Source organism: Schistocerca nitens, chromosome 3, assembly GCF_023898315.1.
Source record: "Schistocerca nitens isolate TAMUIC-IGC-003100 chromosome 3, iqSchNite1.1, whole genome shotgun sequence".
Classification (NCBI taxonomy): domain Eukaryota; kingdom Metazoa; phylum Arthropoda; class Insecta; order Orthoptera; family Acrididae; genus Schistocerca; species Schistocerca nitens.
In genome coordinates this window covers 693,889,329-693,905,684 of record NC_064616.1, presented here as the reverse complement: position 1 = coordinate 693,905,684, position 16,356 = coordinate 693,889,329, and the positions used below count along the sequence as shown (strand labels likewise).

General features: G+C 40.6%; 1 protein-coding gene across 6 annotated transcripts in view; it reads left to right on the top strand.

Annotated features, from left to right (window-relative positions):
• LOC126248661 (rho GTPase-activating protein 190) overlaps positions 1-16,356 on the top strand; it is a 325,162-nt gene that overhangs the window by 278,974 nt on the left and 29,832 nt on the right. For all 6 annotated transcript variants that reach the window (XM_049949876.1, XM_049949875.1, XM_049949878.1 and 3 more), the window contains one exon: positions 5,379-5,718. In XM_049949876.1, the coding sequence (XP_049805833.1) occupies positions 5,379-5,718 (340 nt within the window). The remainder of the gene's footprint in view (positions 1-5,378; positions 5,719-16,356) is intronic.

The following is a 16,356-nucleotide window of genomic DNA, read 5'->3' as shown; positions in this document are numbered from 1 at the left end:
TTGCCCATTTTAGGAGAGACTAACAAGGTTTTTTGTGCCAGTTTGTGACCACAGATGAAGCTTGGGTTCACTACTGTACCCCAGAGACTAAAACAGTCAAAGCAGTGAAAACATGCTGATTATCCACCACCAAAGAAAGCAAAGACAATTCCTTCAGCGGGAAAGGTCATGGCATCAGTGTTGTGGGATACGAAGGGGATTCTGTTTGTAGATTATCTCCCCACTGGGCAAACAATTACTGGAGAATACTATGCTAACCTCCTGGACAAATTACAACAAAAGATACATGAAAAAAGGCCAGGTTTAGCAAGGAAGAATGTCACCTTCCGTTAAGACAATGCTCGCCTGCATGCATGTGCTATCACCATGGCAAAATTACATGAACTAAGGTATGAATTGTTGCCACACCCACCTTATTCACGTGCTATGACTCCATCAGATTTCGATCTCTTCCCAAAACTGAAAATCTTTCTTGGTAGACAAAGATTCACTTCAAACAAAGAATTGATAGCCGGATTTGGCAATTATTTTGCAGGCCTGGAGGAAACCCATTTTCGAGATGGGATCAAGGTACTTATACATCATTGGACCAATTGCATTAATCTATATGGAGACTACATTGAAAAATAAAAAAGTTTCAGTGATGTAAGTACTTTTTTGTATTCTGTTCCAAGAACTTTTCAAACCACCCTTGTAGCAGCCTGCCTATGAATTGTGTCGATGTCTTCCTTCAGTCTGACCTGGTACAGATTCCAAAAACTTGGGCAGTACTCAAGAATAGGTCACACCACCATCATATACACAATCTCCTTTACAGGTGAACTATTCTTTCCTAAAATTCTCCCAATAAACCGAAGTTGACCATTCACCTTCCCTACCATAGTTCTCACATCCTCATTCCATATCATATCACTTTGCGATGTTACACCCAGATATTTAAACAACTTGACTGTGTTTGATCTTCCTACTCATCCACATTAACTTATATTTTTCCGCATTTAGGACTAGCTGCCATTCATCACACCAACTGGAAATTTTTGTCTAAGTCATCTTGCATCTTCCTACAGTCACTAAACTTTGACACTTTACCGTACACCACAGCATCATCAGCAAACAATACAGTTTCCACATCAAATGTACTACAATGAAGTTTCATGATTTCCTCTCAAGGAGATTTATTGAATTTCCTTCCATTTTTCTATATGCTGTGTCATCAAGAAGTCCATATATTTTATGCTTATTGTATGAGCACGGTTCAACACCATAGTGTTCCTTTTCTTAGTAGTCAGGACAACCGAATCTGGGTCATCGCATAACTCATGGACAGCAGCTCCTTCCTCCCCCGAAATGTTGCTCTTTGGTGGTGTGGGCCTGGTGAGCACACGACATGTTTCACAGCATATTTCATCAGTGTCATTAACTGATATGGCATAGGTGGCCTGCTGCACACTGCGTATGGTGTCCACAAATGATAGTAGTGATGTTGGAATCAGGACAAAGTTTAATCCTTTCCTGAGGGCCGACATTGCTGCATTGATGATCATTATTCTCCCTGTAAGGTTGGTCACATTTTACTTAGGTGATTTGTGTATTTTTAATGTCTTGCTGCCATCTTTTCATACTGCAATGTCTGCTTAGATGTAGAGTTTCTTACTGCATGTTCGGGCAGTGTCCAGGTGACAGTGTCTTCCCACTCCCAACGAGTCGAAGAGATGGACATCAAGTAGTAAATCAATACATATAGTGGATTCTCCATCTTACAAGTATCTGACTGGCTCATTTTGTGATGCTAGTGGCTGTTGCAGCCCGTATGTGGTGAGATATCTTGACAAAAGGCATTATCAAAGTACCATTTGACACCTAAGTTGAAATGTGAGAGAGAAGAGCAGCAGCTCCGTCTTGTTCCTTAGCTTGCGTTTGTTGAAGCATTTCCTCCCCATAAAGGTACTTTTATGTGACCTGATCTTATCCCAGCATATTTCTACTCAGTTATCTGCATGGATCATGTTATAAGTTCTCCATGCTATTTCAGCAGACTGACTTGTTGCCATCTATTCCTGACAGTGGCCACTGTGCTGGGGTTGTTGTCCTTATACTTATTGGGCATCACCCCTTCCACCACTATGTCCCTATTCACCAGGGTACTATGAAGGGAATCTGTGAAATTTATAAGCAAGAAATTTGAGACCAACTTGATGAGACTTTTTAAATTTGTGCTCACCTCAACTTTGTACTTGTTCAATGGAAAGCATTAAGAAAAGATTTTGGCATGGCAAGGGATGCCCTCTATCACCAGATGTAGAGAGTCTGTTCATGAAAGATATTGAGATGGAGGCACTGGAGCAAGCCCAACTAAAACCAGTCTCTTTCTACTGTTTCGTGGATGACACACTCATCGTTTGGCCACATAAATGGGACAGCTTAGGTGAATTTCTCCGTCATCTCAACTCATTCCTAACACACGTACAATTTACCTTGGAAGTTGTACAGGAGAGCATTCTCCCATTTCTTGATTTCCTGGTGAAATAGAAACCAGATATCAAACTGGGACACAGTGTGTACAGAAAACGTGCACATACTGATCTGTATCTACTTGCTGCTGATAGTCACCACGACTCCAAGCGTGATGGCATTTTACGCACAATTGTTCACAGGACGCTGTCCATCTGTGACTGATACAGCCTTCCAACTGAGCAGAATCACCTGGCGATAACATTCCAAATTGGTGAATACAGCAACAAGCAGTTAAGGCATGTCTGAATTGAGATAACCCCTTGAGACTTCTTGAATTTGTGCTCATATCAGGTTGCTTTGTGTTCAACAGAAAGTGTTAGGAACAGATGGATGGCATGACCATTGTTTGTTAAGAGTTAAGGCATGTATTCACATAGGTTGAACCTAGACAACAGCAGGATGAAAAGCATGTGCACAAATCACTGGTGTGCTTTCCGTTTTCAGGAATACCTCCAGAAAAGCCAGCAGAGTCTTGGATTTTGCCCACCCACTAAGACATTGATGCTAGTAGGTTCAAGGATCTACCTAATCCCCTGCCATTGTGGCAAGACATAAATTTTGGAACAGTAGAAGAAAGTGTGCTGTGAACATATATACCATACCGGACTACGCCAGACCAACAAATCAGCCATGGCTGACAATGGTATAAAAACTGACTGTACCATAGGTTATGTAAAAATCAAAATACTTTGACAATCCTCCTCCTACTGTGATTGCATGATTAAAGAGGCCATTGAAATTATGGTCAAAGATGGTTTCATTAACAAAGATAATACCTACAACTGTGTCAGGTATGAAAACATGCATTGAGCCTAGAAAAAGCAAAGTTTTCATGTACAGTTAGATCAGCACCCAGAGACAATAGTGTGTACAGTGGGGCTGCATTTCACAGCCCCCCCTCCAGTGGCTTTGCGGACAGCAACAGGAGCGGAGTGGTGGAGGGGGTAATGGCCAACATGAACAGGACACGAACTCAAGCAGAGTAGTAGTCATCAGGAACCACCGGAAGTCAGCAAGACATCTGTTGGTTGAAACATCATGGAGGACATGCAAACTAGACCTTGGCAGACACCCAAGGATTCAGCGAGTTAGAAATACATTGGCAAAACATCAAATTGCTTATCTTCTAATGATGGAATGATTAATTTGTCCATACCTAATCAGTGAACACCACCAGATTCCACCTACATAAGTAGTGTGAAGATTTCTCATCATCACATCAAACAGCAGTAATTTTAAGTTCAGACTGTATTAACAACTTTCTTCTTACTGTACCTAGTTGTGGCTTGTAGACATTTTTGAAACTATATTAACTACCATTAAAACACTACCTCCGGCATTGCTTTATTGATTCTCTCATAAAATTTTCATCCAGAAGCTAACTGTGAGGACGTCACTGTACAAAGTGTCACCTACTTTATCCTAACGGGATGTAATGCTTCATTTGTCTGTTTTGTTGTGCTCTTTACTGTGCCCACAAATCTTCTATTATTGTCTTCTATTATATGGACACTTATTATAGTATTTTAAAAACTTAGTTTAATTTTTGTGTAGTTTTGATTAAGGAATGATGATACTGGAGCTTTCATCTAGATTTCTTGTTAAAACAAGATTAAATTTACAAGAGAGAGCTTTGTTGCATAGTTTTGTCGGTAATCTGAAAAGTTAAGGCTGTACTGTCTTTTTAGTTCACCTAATTTCAAATGGTATTGCTTTTTTGCTCCGAAATTGAAGTGGAACTTACATTTTCAACCTATGAAATTAAAGCTACTTCTTTAAGGTAATTAGTGGAACTGTTCCAGTTTTTGTGGTGATTGTCAGTGTCAACAAGACAAACAACTGTGCGAGAATATGGTTGGATGAAATGTGTGAACCTGCTGTCAAAGAGATAATTAAAAATAATGGTAGTAGTTCTGTGTTAGCAGTGATGAGATGGATTCCCTCATTATTATTCTCAGTTTTACTTATAAAACACATTACTGCTCCACATACCCATCGTTAGTCTTCTGGTACTCAATTTGTCTCATCTATATGTGTTTCCAAGACAGCAGTTTTCTTGAATCAACTTATTTCTTTTCATTTGATTTCCAGTGCTGGATGTGTGTACATAGAGCATCACGACCTATACATTTGGTAGGATATCAAGTCCATCACTCTGCAGATATCCCATATATGAACTGTTTTGGTTTTCCTGTTACATTTGTTCCACAACAGCTCTGCTCCTCTGCACAACTAATTTTCTTCCATTCATGAGTTTCCTACTTCTTTTATTTCTTTACCACCACCACCACCACTACCACCACCACTGCCACCACTTCTGCATGGTTAACTGTAAGCACAATCAACCCCTTGCTCACCATCTTCTCAGAAAATCAGCCATTTAATATGTTTATTTCAGAGTGACATTTCAACAAGTTTCTCACTTGTCATATTCTGGCAAATTCTGTAGAGTAGGACAAACAAGAAACTTATCAAAAGTCACTCTGAAATAAACATATTACTCATAAGAATAATTCATCTACGCCGTGTGCTGAGAAAGCCTGCATCCACATTTAATGTAGTATGCTGTTCTGTCATATTTCATCATGCAGCCATGAACTTATCATACCATAGTGATTCTCTCTAATCTATGTTATAATATATTTATCTTTCTATATACTGTGGTTAATTCTCCTGCAAAAGCACTTGCACAAATGAAAGCAATGAGCACTATATCTTTCTTTTCTAAGTCATGTATGTAACACTCTTGTGCATTTAAAATAATTAAGTATTAACATCCATTAAATTGGTCAGTATGCAGAAGATCCAAATACTGATTGCTGTAAACTTCTTAAAACATTATTAATACTAGATCTTTCTTTCAGATAAAAGACTGTGACAAAGCATCTCGCAGAAAGGATAAACAAAAACTGAAATCAGATGAAAAGCAGGAGAAAAGACGCATCAAGGAAGAGAAACTTAAGAAGCTGGCTGAAAAGGAAAAAGAGCGTGATAAGAAGCGCTCTAAACAGAAAGTGAAAAGTAGCCCAGTTACTCATCAGGCAACTTTACAAGACTTTGCACAGTCGGAAAGTAATTATATCCCTTTGCTATTGGAAAAATGTGTTAGGTTCATAGAAGAAGAAGGCCTTGACTCAGAGGGAATTTACAGAGTTCCTGGAAATCGAGCACATGTAGATCTCCTCTTCCAGAAATTTGAAGAAGGTAACTGTTTTTCTTTCTCTATTTTGTGACTGACCAACACATTTTTAGTTGCTTCAATTTGTCAGTTATAACCAGAGTGCCTTTTTTCATGAAGCATTCTCTCCAATATTTCTCAATGGTATCCAGCTACCATATCAAAAAACTGTGAAAGATATTGGCATAATCTTGATGAGCATCTAAATTGCAAAGAACAAACTACTACAGCTTGCAGGAAATCTCCTGCCGATGTGCAAATTAAAAATTTAGAAAAATATTTCCACCTCAAATTAAACAAAAATTAGTCCAGTATTTAACCCTGCCAAATATTTACTACCATGCTGTTGTTCAACATAAAACAAATATAGGAAGTAGTGGGAACACCAAACAACTTGAGCTAGCAATGAACATTTTCATAACATACGTGTTCAGCGTTCGATTGTTTGGTCATATCTGCCCCTCCTATACTCAAGTTGGATGTGAATGACTAGGTGGCATGGTTTTAACACGTGGTGTTTCCGTTTCTTAATCAAGTACTAATAACACCAAAAGCTATCTACTAGATTTATAGGTAGCATATTTACCAGCCAACATCACATTTCTTACATTTTTATCTCAACAGGTTGTACTAAAAGGCTCATTTTGGAGAGATCTTTAATTTGGTGTGTATTAGCTTCGCTGCATGCTTAATATTTTTCATTTTTTCAATCCTAAACTTGAGATGTTTAATGTTTCAAGTGTGTTCAGTCTGTGATGTTTCTGTGATGTCACTTGTCTTGTGCTGTGATTTGCTGAAAGAAGCAAATCTTGCAACTAACATGTTTGTGAAGCTAATATACCACATTTGTCTGTATTCATACTTATACTTGTTCTGTATGAAACTATACAGTTTAACTGATGTAGTGCATTAAGGATCTCTCCAAAACATCTCATTTTTAGTACAATTTGCTTTGCTAAAATGTGACATCTTTGGATAAATATGTTATCATCCTTCTTATGTACTTCATTTAGTAGGCTAAAATGTAGTTATAACAAAGGCAGTGGCAAAAAGGCTCTAAGGCTGAGCCTACTCCACAAAATTCCAACGTAATTCACCCAAATTGAATTTAATCCAATCGGATCATGTACCCTCATAAATGTTTTCAAATATTTTACGTTTGAACTTCGTATATGCGCTCGCCAGTATAATCCATCACTCCTTTAGCTTTTCAACCTGTAGCAGCTCAGAATTCTGTACTTGTTACGTGCATGCACAGTAAGCCCGTTTCTTTCATGTGGCAGACTGGGCTTTCTACAGCGTGGATACAATTTTTAAAAGCTGGCATTTGCTTTGTTTCTGCTTCTCGCCGGTAGGTGGATACGTGCCTGTGGAATGACAATCATACGGCAGTTCCCTAACAGATAGCACGACTTTGCATCGTCTAGCATGCTAGCAGCAAGCTGGACAGAATCAGAAACCATTAGCTAGTAATTTAAGTGTTTGTTTAAAACACAAAGAACAATAAGACATTCATAATCCATAGAAAGTAAATGTGAATGCATCTTTGAATGTTATTGCAAGATGACAGAAAATAGCCTATGTATTTTCATTGTTCCTGAGATCAAAATTTAGTAGCCTTACTTATTTCAAACATTGGTAGTTCCATAGTGTGTCTGTAGGTTTTCATGTCAATAGTACTAGACATGTTTATGAAGAAACCTGGAACATGAATTTTGTAGTTAAAATGTAGGAAGTAGTGGTAGTGATTAACTGATTAGTGAAGTATATTTTGGAGTGCCTTGTCACATCTCTGCTGTCATCATCAATTTGTCTTGTAATTGTGTTGTTGAAAGGAAAACAGTAAGTTGTCTAATATTTAAATCATTATTTTGTAACACTTGATGTTGTTGGCTACCTCAAACTGCCATGGAGGCATTTATTTCATCACAAGAGCCACTGAATTTTTTAATCGAAAACCCTACGTTATTCTCTCTCTTTCTTTGGAAGATAAACTTCTGGTGAAGAATGAAAGCTGACACCAAATCTGTCTATTAAAAAGCTTATGGAAAATTTGTGAGACACTTCCAAACACAATGGTACAATTCAAAACCCTGGTTAAGTGGCAGTGCTGCAAGGAACAAACTTTTTTCTTTTTACTGTGTGCTATTTGGAATGGTTAGTGGTAAATAGGCTAAGAGAGTCTTCAAAATTTCCTTTCGAAAGCTAAAGAGTTTGCATTTTTCATTTTACATATCGCAGCAGCTGTTAAATACAATAAGTTAAGTACAGTAAAAAATTGACCACGCGCTTTCAGAAGCAACATGCCTGGATGCCTTAAAACATAAGGAGAAGGTTGATTGAAACAGAAGTATAATGAAGAGACTTATTTCAACTATCCACTTTTTAGCACAGCAAGAGTTAGCTCTTCAAGGTCATGACAAATCTAAGTTGTCACTAAATAAAGGAAAAAATTTAGAACTTTTGAAAGATCACTTAGCATCCGATTGGGTATTTAAAGGCTCTCCTGATGACATACAGAATGAATTAATAGTTTTTATCGAGGATGCTGTTGAAGAATAAATTTCAAGTGAAGTTAAAAATAATCCTTTTGCATCAGTACAAGCCGACAAAACAATCAATGTCTCAACTAGAATTCAGATGAGTGTAATTTTTTGTTTTGCAGATAATAAATCAGGAGGAATACAAGAGAGATTCATAGGGTTTTATGACGTCTCCAAAGATCAGATGCACAAGGTATAGCCACTGTTTTGTTGCGAGTGCTAAGCAGTTGGAATATCGATTTTAAAAAATTTGTATTGCAACATATGACGGCTGCAGTGCAAGGGCAGGGAAAAATTATGGTGTCCATTCTATTGTGAAACAAGCATATCCTCTCTTTATCTACTGTGATACCCATGAGTTGATCCTAGTTCTCCTCTATGCTTGTAAAAAGATTATGCAAGTAAAACTGTTTGTGGCAAATCTATCATGATTTCACACATTTTAGCTGTTCCAGTAAAAGAAGTGAACTTCTGAGGGTAAGAGGATTTAAACTACAAAGTCCTGTACAACCTGTTATTCTTTACTACACACGCCTTGGAGTAGCATTTAATGATGTGATAAAGAATGAAGGGTGGGATGATAATTCTGTACATCAAGCAATTGTGCTAAATAGTATAGAGAATGATCAAACCTTTCTTTTTCTACTGCAGCTGTACAATCCAATTTTCCAGCATACAAGTGTCTAGTTTGACGTCGTGCAAAGAAAAACTGTGGGCGTAAGATGCTGTAAGCTTGAAACTGAAAACTACATTAATGCTGTTGAAAGACTAAGATGTGAGTAAATTATTCTGAAATGCATTGTGGAAGCTTAGAGCCTAATAAATTCAGCAGGAGTATCCGAAATTAATTTTAACAAAACAGAAGCAAGTATTCAGAATTTGAGACGGCTGGCATTCAAAATAATTGACACAATGATAGTAAACATGGAAACCAGACTCCATGACTTTCATGGAACAGATTTTACATAACTTGTAGATGAGAGAAAAGTTCTCAGGTTATAGTAGGCCTGACAATTTCCTGACAAATGAAGTTTGAAAACTACAGTACTTAAAATATATCCCTTCTTTGTGAGTGAAAAGGTGAAAGGAGAACTTATATTTATATACAGCAGCAAGGATGAACATCTACAGTGCTAGGACCTCCTTAGATCCCTTATAAACACTGGAGTAAAAAAGTGTTCTCTGAATGTGTGAAATTACTATTGTTGGTTCTTGCAACCAGCACGTTTTGCATAAGAATCACGAGTACATTAAAACATATGAAAATATACCTTCACAACACAGTGACATATGACAGATGGTCAAACTTGGAGATTCTAGCTATAGAGAAGGGAACTGTGAAATCTTCGACCAAACAGCAGGAGTTCATATCTCGTGTTATCGACGTGTATACCTAGAAAAAGGACAGGAGGCTAGAACTAATTTATAAAAATATTTAATGGTGAGTTACTATGTGCGGTATTTTTATTCGTTGTGTAGGTGTTTAATATTTTTATGCATTTATTTATAACAATTTCTACAGTAGTTTCAATCTTAGTAGAAATATGTGACTGAGATACTTTTGCAGTGTTTCTAATTTACAAGTTTTTGTATATATATATATATATATATATATATATATATATATATATATATATATATATATATATATATAATAGAGGGAAACATTCCATGTAGGAAAAATGTATCTAAAAACAAAGATGATGTGACTTACCAAATGAAAGTGCTGGCAGGTCGACAGACACACAAACATACACACAAAATTCAAGCTTTCGCAACAAACTGTTGCCTCATCAGGAAAGAGGGAAGGAGAGGGAAAGACGAAAGGATGTGGGTTTTAAGGGAGAGGGTAAGGAGTCATTCCAATCCCGGGAGCGGAAAGACTTACCTTAGGGGGAAAAAAGGACGGGTATACACTCGCGCGCGCGCGCGCACACACACACATATCCATCCACACATATACAGACACAAGCAGACATATTTAAAGACAAAGAGTTTGGGCAGAGATGTCAGTCGAGGCAGAAGTGCAGAGGCAAAGATGTTGTTGAATGACAGGTGAGGTGTGAGTGGCGGCAACTTGAAATTAGCGGAGATTGAGGCCTGGTGGATAACGGGAAGAGAGGATATACTGAAGAGCAAGTTCCCATCTCCGGAGCTCAGACAGGTTGGTGTTAGTGGGAAGTATCCAGATAACCCGGACGGTGTAACACTGTGCCAAGATGTGCTGGCCGTGCACCAAGGCATGTTTAGCCACAGGGTGATCCTCATTACCAACAAACACTGTCTGCCTGTGTCCATTCATGCGAATGGACAGTTTGTTGCTGGTCATTCCCACATAGAATGCGTCACAGTGTAGGCAGGTCAGTTGGTAGATCACGTGGGTGCTTTCACACGTGGCTCTGCCTTTGATCGTGTACACCTTCCGGGTTACAGGACTGGAGTAGGTGGTGGTGGGAGGGTGCATGGGACAGGTTTTACACCGGGGGCGGTTACAAGGGTAGGAGCCAGAGGGTAGGGAAGGTGGTTTGGGGATTTCATAGGGATGAACTAAGAGGTTACGAAGGTTAGGTGGACGCCGGAAAGACACTCTTGGTGGAGTGGGGAGGATTTCATGAAGGATGGATCTCATTTCAGGGCAGGATTTGAGGAAGTCATCTCCCTGCTGGAGAGCCACATTCAGAATCTGATCCAGTCCCGGAAAGTATCCTGTGACAAGTGGGGCACTTTTGTGGTTCTTCTGTGGGAGGTTCTGGGTTTGAGAGGATGAGGAAGTGGCTCTGGTTATTTTCTTCTGTACCAGGTCGGGAGGGTAGTTGCAGGATGCGAAAGCTGTTGTCAGGTTGTTGGTGTAATGCTTCAGGGATTCCGGACTGGAGCGGATTCGTTTGCCACGAAGACCTAGGCTGTAGGGAAGGGACCGTTGGATGTGGAATGGGTGGCAGCTGTCGTAATGGAGGTACTGTTGCTTGTTGGTGGGTTTGATGTGGACGGACGTGTGAAGCTGGCCATTGGACAGGTGGAGGTCAACATCAAGGAAAGTGGCATGGGATTTGGAGTAGGACCAGGTGAATCTGATGGAACCAAAGGAGATGAAGTTGGAGAGGAAATTCTGGAGTTCTTCTTCACTGTGAGTCCAGATCATGAAGATGTCATCAATAAATCTGTACCAAACTTTGGGTTGGCAGGCCTGGGTAACCAAGAAGGCTTCCTCTAAGCAACCCATGAATAGGTTGGCGTACGAAGGGGCCATCCTGGTACCCATGGCTGTTCCCTTTAATTGTTGGTATGTCTGGCCTTCAAAAGTGAAGAAGTTGTGGGTCAGGATGAAGCTGGCTAAGGTAATGAGGAAAGAGGTTTTAGGTAGGGTGGCAGGTGATCGGCGTGAAAGGAAGTGCTCCATCGCAGCGAGGCCCTGGACATGCGGGATATTTGTGTATAAGGAAGTGGCATCAATGGTTACAAGGATGGTTTCTGGGGGGTAACGGATTGGGTAAGGATTCCAGGCGTTCGAGAAAGTGGTTGGTGTCTTTGATGAAGGATGGGAGACTGCACGTAATGGGTTGAAGGTGTTGATCTACGTAGGCAGAGATACGTTCTGTGGGGGCTTGGTAACCAGCTACAATGGGGCGGCCGGGATGATTGGGTTTGTGAATTTTAGGAAGGAGGTAGAAGGTAGGGGTGCGGGGTGTCGGTGGGGTCAGGAGGTTGATGGAATCAGGTCAAAGGTTTTGTAGGGGGCCTAAGGTTCTGAGGATTCCTTGAAGCTCCGCCTGGACATCAGGAATGGGATTACCTTGGCAAACTTTGTATGTGGTGTTGTCTGAAAGCTGACGCAGTCCCTCAGCCACATACTCCCGACGATCAAGTACCACGGTCGTGGAACCCTTGTCCGCCGGAAGAATGACGATGGACCGGTCAGCCTTCAGATCACGGATAGCGTGGGCTTCAGCAGTGGTGATGTTGGGAGTAGGATTAAGGTTTTTTAAGAAGGATTGAGAGGCAAGGCTGGAAGTCAGAAATTCCTGGAAGGTTTGGAGAGGGTGATTTTGAGGAAGAGGAGGTGGGTCCCGCTGTGACGGAGGACGGAACTGTTCCAGGCAGGGTTCAATTTGGACAGTGTCTTGGGGAGTTGGATCATTAGGGGTAGGATTAGGATCATTTTTCTTCGTGGCTAAGTGATACTTCCAGCAGAAAGTACGAGTGTAGGACAGTAAATCTTTGACGAGGGCTGTTTGGTTGAATCTGGGAGTGGGGCTGAAGGTGAGGCCTTTGGATAGGACAGAGGTTTCAGATTGGGAGAGAGGTTTGGAGGAAAGGTTAACTACTGAATTAGGGTGTTGTGGTGCCAGATTGTGTTGATTGGAATTTTGAGGTTTTGGAGGGAGTGGAGCTGGAAGTGGGAGACTGAGTAGATGGGAGAGACTGGGTTTGTGTGCAATGAGAGGTGGTTGAGGTTTGCTGGATAGGTTGTAAAGGGTGAGTGAGTTGCCTTTCCGGAGGTGGGAAACCAGGAGATTGGATAGTTTTTTGAGGTGAAGGGTGGCATGCTGTTCTAATTTACGGTTGGCCTGTAGGAGGATGCTCTGAATAGCCGGTGTGGATGTGGGAGAGGAAAGATTGAGGACTTTTATTAAGGATTGGAGTTGATGGGTGTGTTCATTGGCTGACTTGATGTGTAGGTGAAGGATTAGGTGGGTGAGGGCAATGGATTGTTCAGTTTGGAACTGGTATAGGGACTGATGGAAAGAAGGGTTGCAGCCAGAGATGGGAACTTTAAGTGTGAGGCCTTTGGGGGTTATGCCAAATGTCAGACAAGCCTGAGAAAATAAAATATGCGAGCGTAATCTGGCTAGGGTGAAGGCATGTTTGCGGAGGGAATGTAAATAAAACTTAATGAGGTCGTTGTGGGGGTGTTGTGAGGGTGACATGGTATTAGAAGGTGGAAAGTGTAACATGAGGTTGAAATGAAAATGAAAGATAAAAATATATGGGGAGAGATAAGGGTGAACTAGAAAGTAACTGGAGATCTGGTATGAAAAAAGGCGAAAAAGTGTTGGTTAAGTTGATCCTGTGGTGAACTTGGGTTGGTAGACAGCGATGTGCATGAAGGTTAGGTGGTTGTGTTGCCGCTAAAACACGTTAAAGGACGGAGAAATTCGGGAAAATTTTGAAAAAACGTGTAAATGTATTAAAGGAGTGGTGTTGTGGTGAAAGATTACGAAAATGGGGCTAACAATTGTAATAATGACGTTAAAACCTGTGGGGAGCGGCTAAAAATGATCAGTGATGTGCGAAAAACGGAAGTGGAAATAAAGTGAAAGTTATTAGAACTAGTCGAAATGGTTGTTTAATACGTGAAAGCAGCTGTTATTGAACTAGAAACGGTGGATTTTATAGCAGCGGTAGTGTTGAAAGTGGAAAATAAAAATTTTTTTGGTTATGGTTTGGAAGTGGGTTACGTATTATTGAATATATATAGGCGGGATAAAATTGTATTACGGTGAAAAGGGGAAGGTGAATACAAAGTGAGACTACTGGTAAAAACAGAAAGAGAAAATAAGACGACAGGAAAGATTTCGAAATGCAACAGCGACAATAACAAATGTAATTGTTGGGTTCAAATTAATGATACGGTTATAAAAGAGGGAAACATTCCACGTAGGAAAAATGTATCTAAAAACAAAGATGATGTGACTTACCAAATGAAAGTGCTGGCAGGTCGACAGACACACAAACATACACACAAAATTCAAGCTTTCGCAACAAACTGTTGCGTCATCAGGAAAGAGGGAAAGATGAAAGGATGTGGGTTTTAAGGGAGAGGGTAAGGAGTCATTCCAGTCCCGGGAGCAGAAAGACTTACCTTAGGGGGAAAAAAGGACAGGTATACACTCGCGCGCACACACACACACACACACACACACACATATCCATCCACACATATACAGACACAAGCAGACATATTTAAAGACAAAGAGTTTGGGCAGAGATGTCAGTCGAAGCAGAAGTGCAGAGGCAAAGATGTTGTTGAATGACAGAAGAAAATAACCAGAGCCACTTCCTCATCCTCTCAAACCCAGAACCTCCCACAGAAGAACCACAAAAGTGCCCCACTTGTCACAGGATACTTTCCGGGACTGGATCAGATTCTGAATGTGGCTCTCCAGCAGGGAGATGACTTCCTCAAATCCTGCCCTGAAATGAGATCCATCCTTCATGAAATCCTCCCCACTCCACCAAGAGTGTCTTTCCGCCATCCACCTAACCTTCGTAACCTCTTAGTTCATCCCTATGAAATCCCCAAACCACCTTCCCTACCCTCTGGCTCCTACCCTTGTAACCGCCCCCGGTGTAAAACCTGTCCCATGCACCCTCCCACCACCACCTACTCCAGTCCTGTAACCCGGAAGGTGTACACGATCAAAGGCAGAGCCACGTGTGAAAGCACCCACGTGATCTACCAACTGACCTGCCTACACTGTGACGCATTCTATGTGGGAATGACCAGCAACAAACTGTCCATTCGCATGAATGGACACAGGCAGACAGTGTTTGTTGGTAATGAGGATCACCCTGTGGCTAAACATGCCTTGGTGCACGGCCAGCACATCTTGGCACAGTGTTACACAGTCCGGGTTATCTGGATACTTCCCACTAACACCAACCTGTCCGCGCTCCGGAGATGGGAACTTGCTCTTCAGTATATCCTCTCTTCCCGTTATCCGCCAGGCCTCAATCTCCGCTAATTTCAAGTTGCCGCCACTCACACCTCACCTGTCATTCAACAACATCTTTGCCTCTGCACTTCTGCCTCGACTGACATCTCTGCCCAAACTCTTTGTCTTTAAATATGTCTGCTTGTGTCTGTATATGTGTGGATGGATATGTGTGTGTGTGCGCGCGCGCGAGTGTATACCCGTCCTTTTTTCCCCCTAAGGTAAGTCTTTCCGCTCCCGGGATTGGAATGACTCCTTACCCTCTCCCTTAAAACCCACATCCTTTCGTCTTTCCCTCTCCTTCCCTCTTTCCTGATGAGGCAACAGTTTGTTGCGAAAGCTTGAATTTTGTGTGTATGTTTGTGTTTGTTTGTGTGTCTGTCAACCTGCCAGCACTTTCATTTGGTGTGTGTGTGTCTATATAATTTTTTTTCTCCGAAATTTGTTATTCTCAGCCTACCCTACAAAAAATGCCATGTTTCACAACTGAACAAAGGAATTGCTTCTTATCACCTATTCATGCATGTTTTGCTTACCTTAATTCATTTTTTCGTAGATGCGATCAGCTCATCTCCCCTTCTGCACTGCAAATTGGTCTGTGGCCATTTCATTGAAATTTGAACGATTCAGTAATTCTTTTTCAAGAACACATTGCAAGTGCACAATGTCTGTCTGTCACTCATAGTATTTCACATGAATATTTTCACCCATTTTAGCATAGAAAAGCAGGGCTATGCGTCTCTGGTTGCCATTGGGAAGGTCACAATTACATACAGTTGTTTTAACTCTTTCAGGAAAGCTTCTGCCAAGTTCTTTTCATGTATAAAGCTCCGTATAAAATCCGAATGGGTGTACAACTCATTCAGGTCATTATGCTACTTTCAGTGTTTTTTTATTTTATTTATTTATTTATTTTGCCAAAATAATTTGATGCTTTGATGAAGATGAAAGTTTAAACAGCTGTGCAACTGGAAAGTGATCATTAAAACTGAATCAATCACTGATCTGAGTCATGATGCAGTCATAAACATCTAGTACGTGCATCTTTCTTGATTCCATGAAATGTCCCCATTTTGCAATTGATTCTTCTTGTTTCCAGTGATCATCAATGTCAATAGAGGTCTTAACACACTGAACAGATAGTGCAAAATGAGATACATGTCCGATAGTTTTCACTGCATCAATATTCCGTTGCTGTAGTTCATTGAACAGAATGTCACAATGAGGCATGATTTTATTAAAAAATGTAACAAGAAGTGGAAATCTTCATCTTGCAAGAAACCCTTAAGTCACCTAGCCTTGTTTGTTGTCCTGTGATCATTAGTGTCACTGTCAATAATTTTTTTTACATGCACTCGACAATTTCTGTTTGGTATTTGTATATAGTGGTAGTGCTGTACAATTT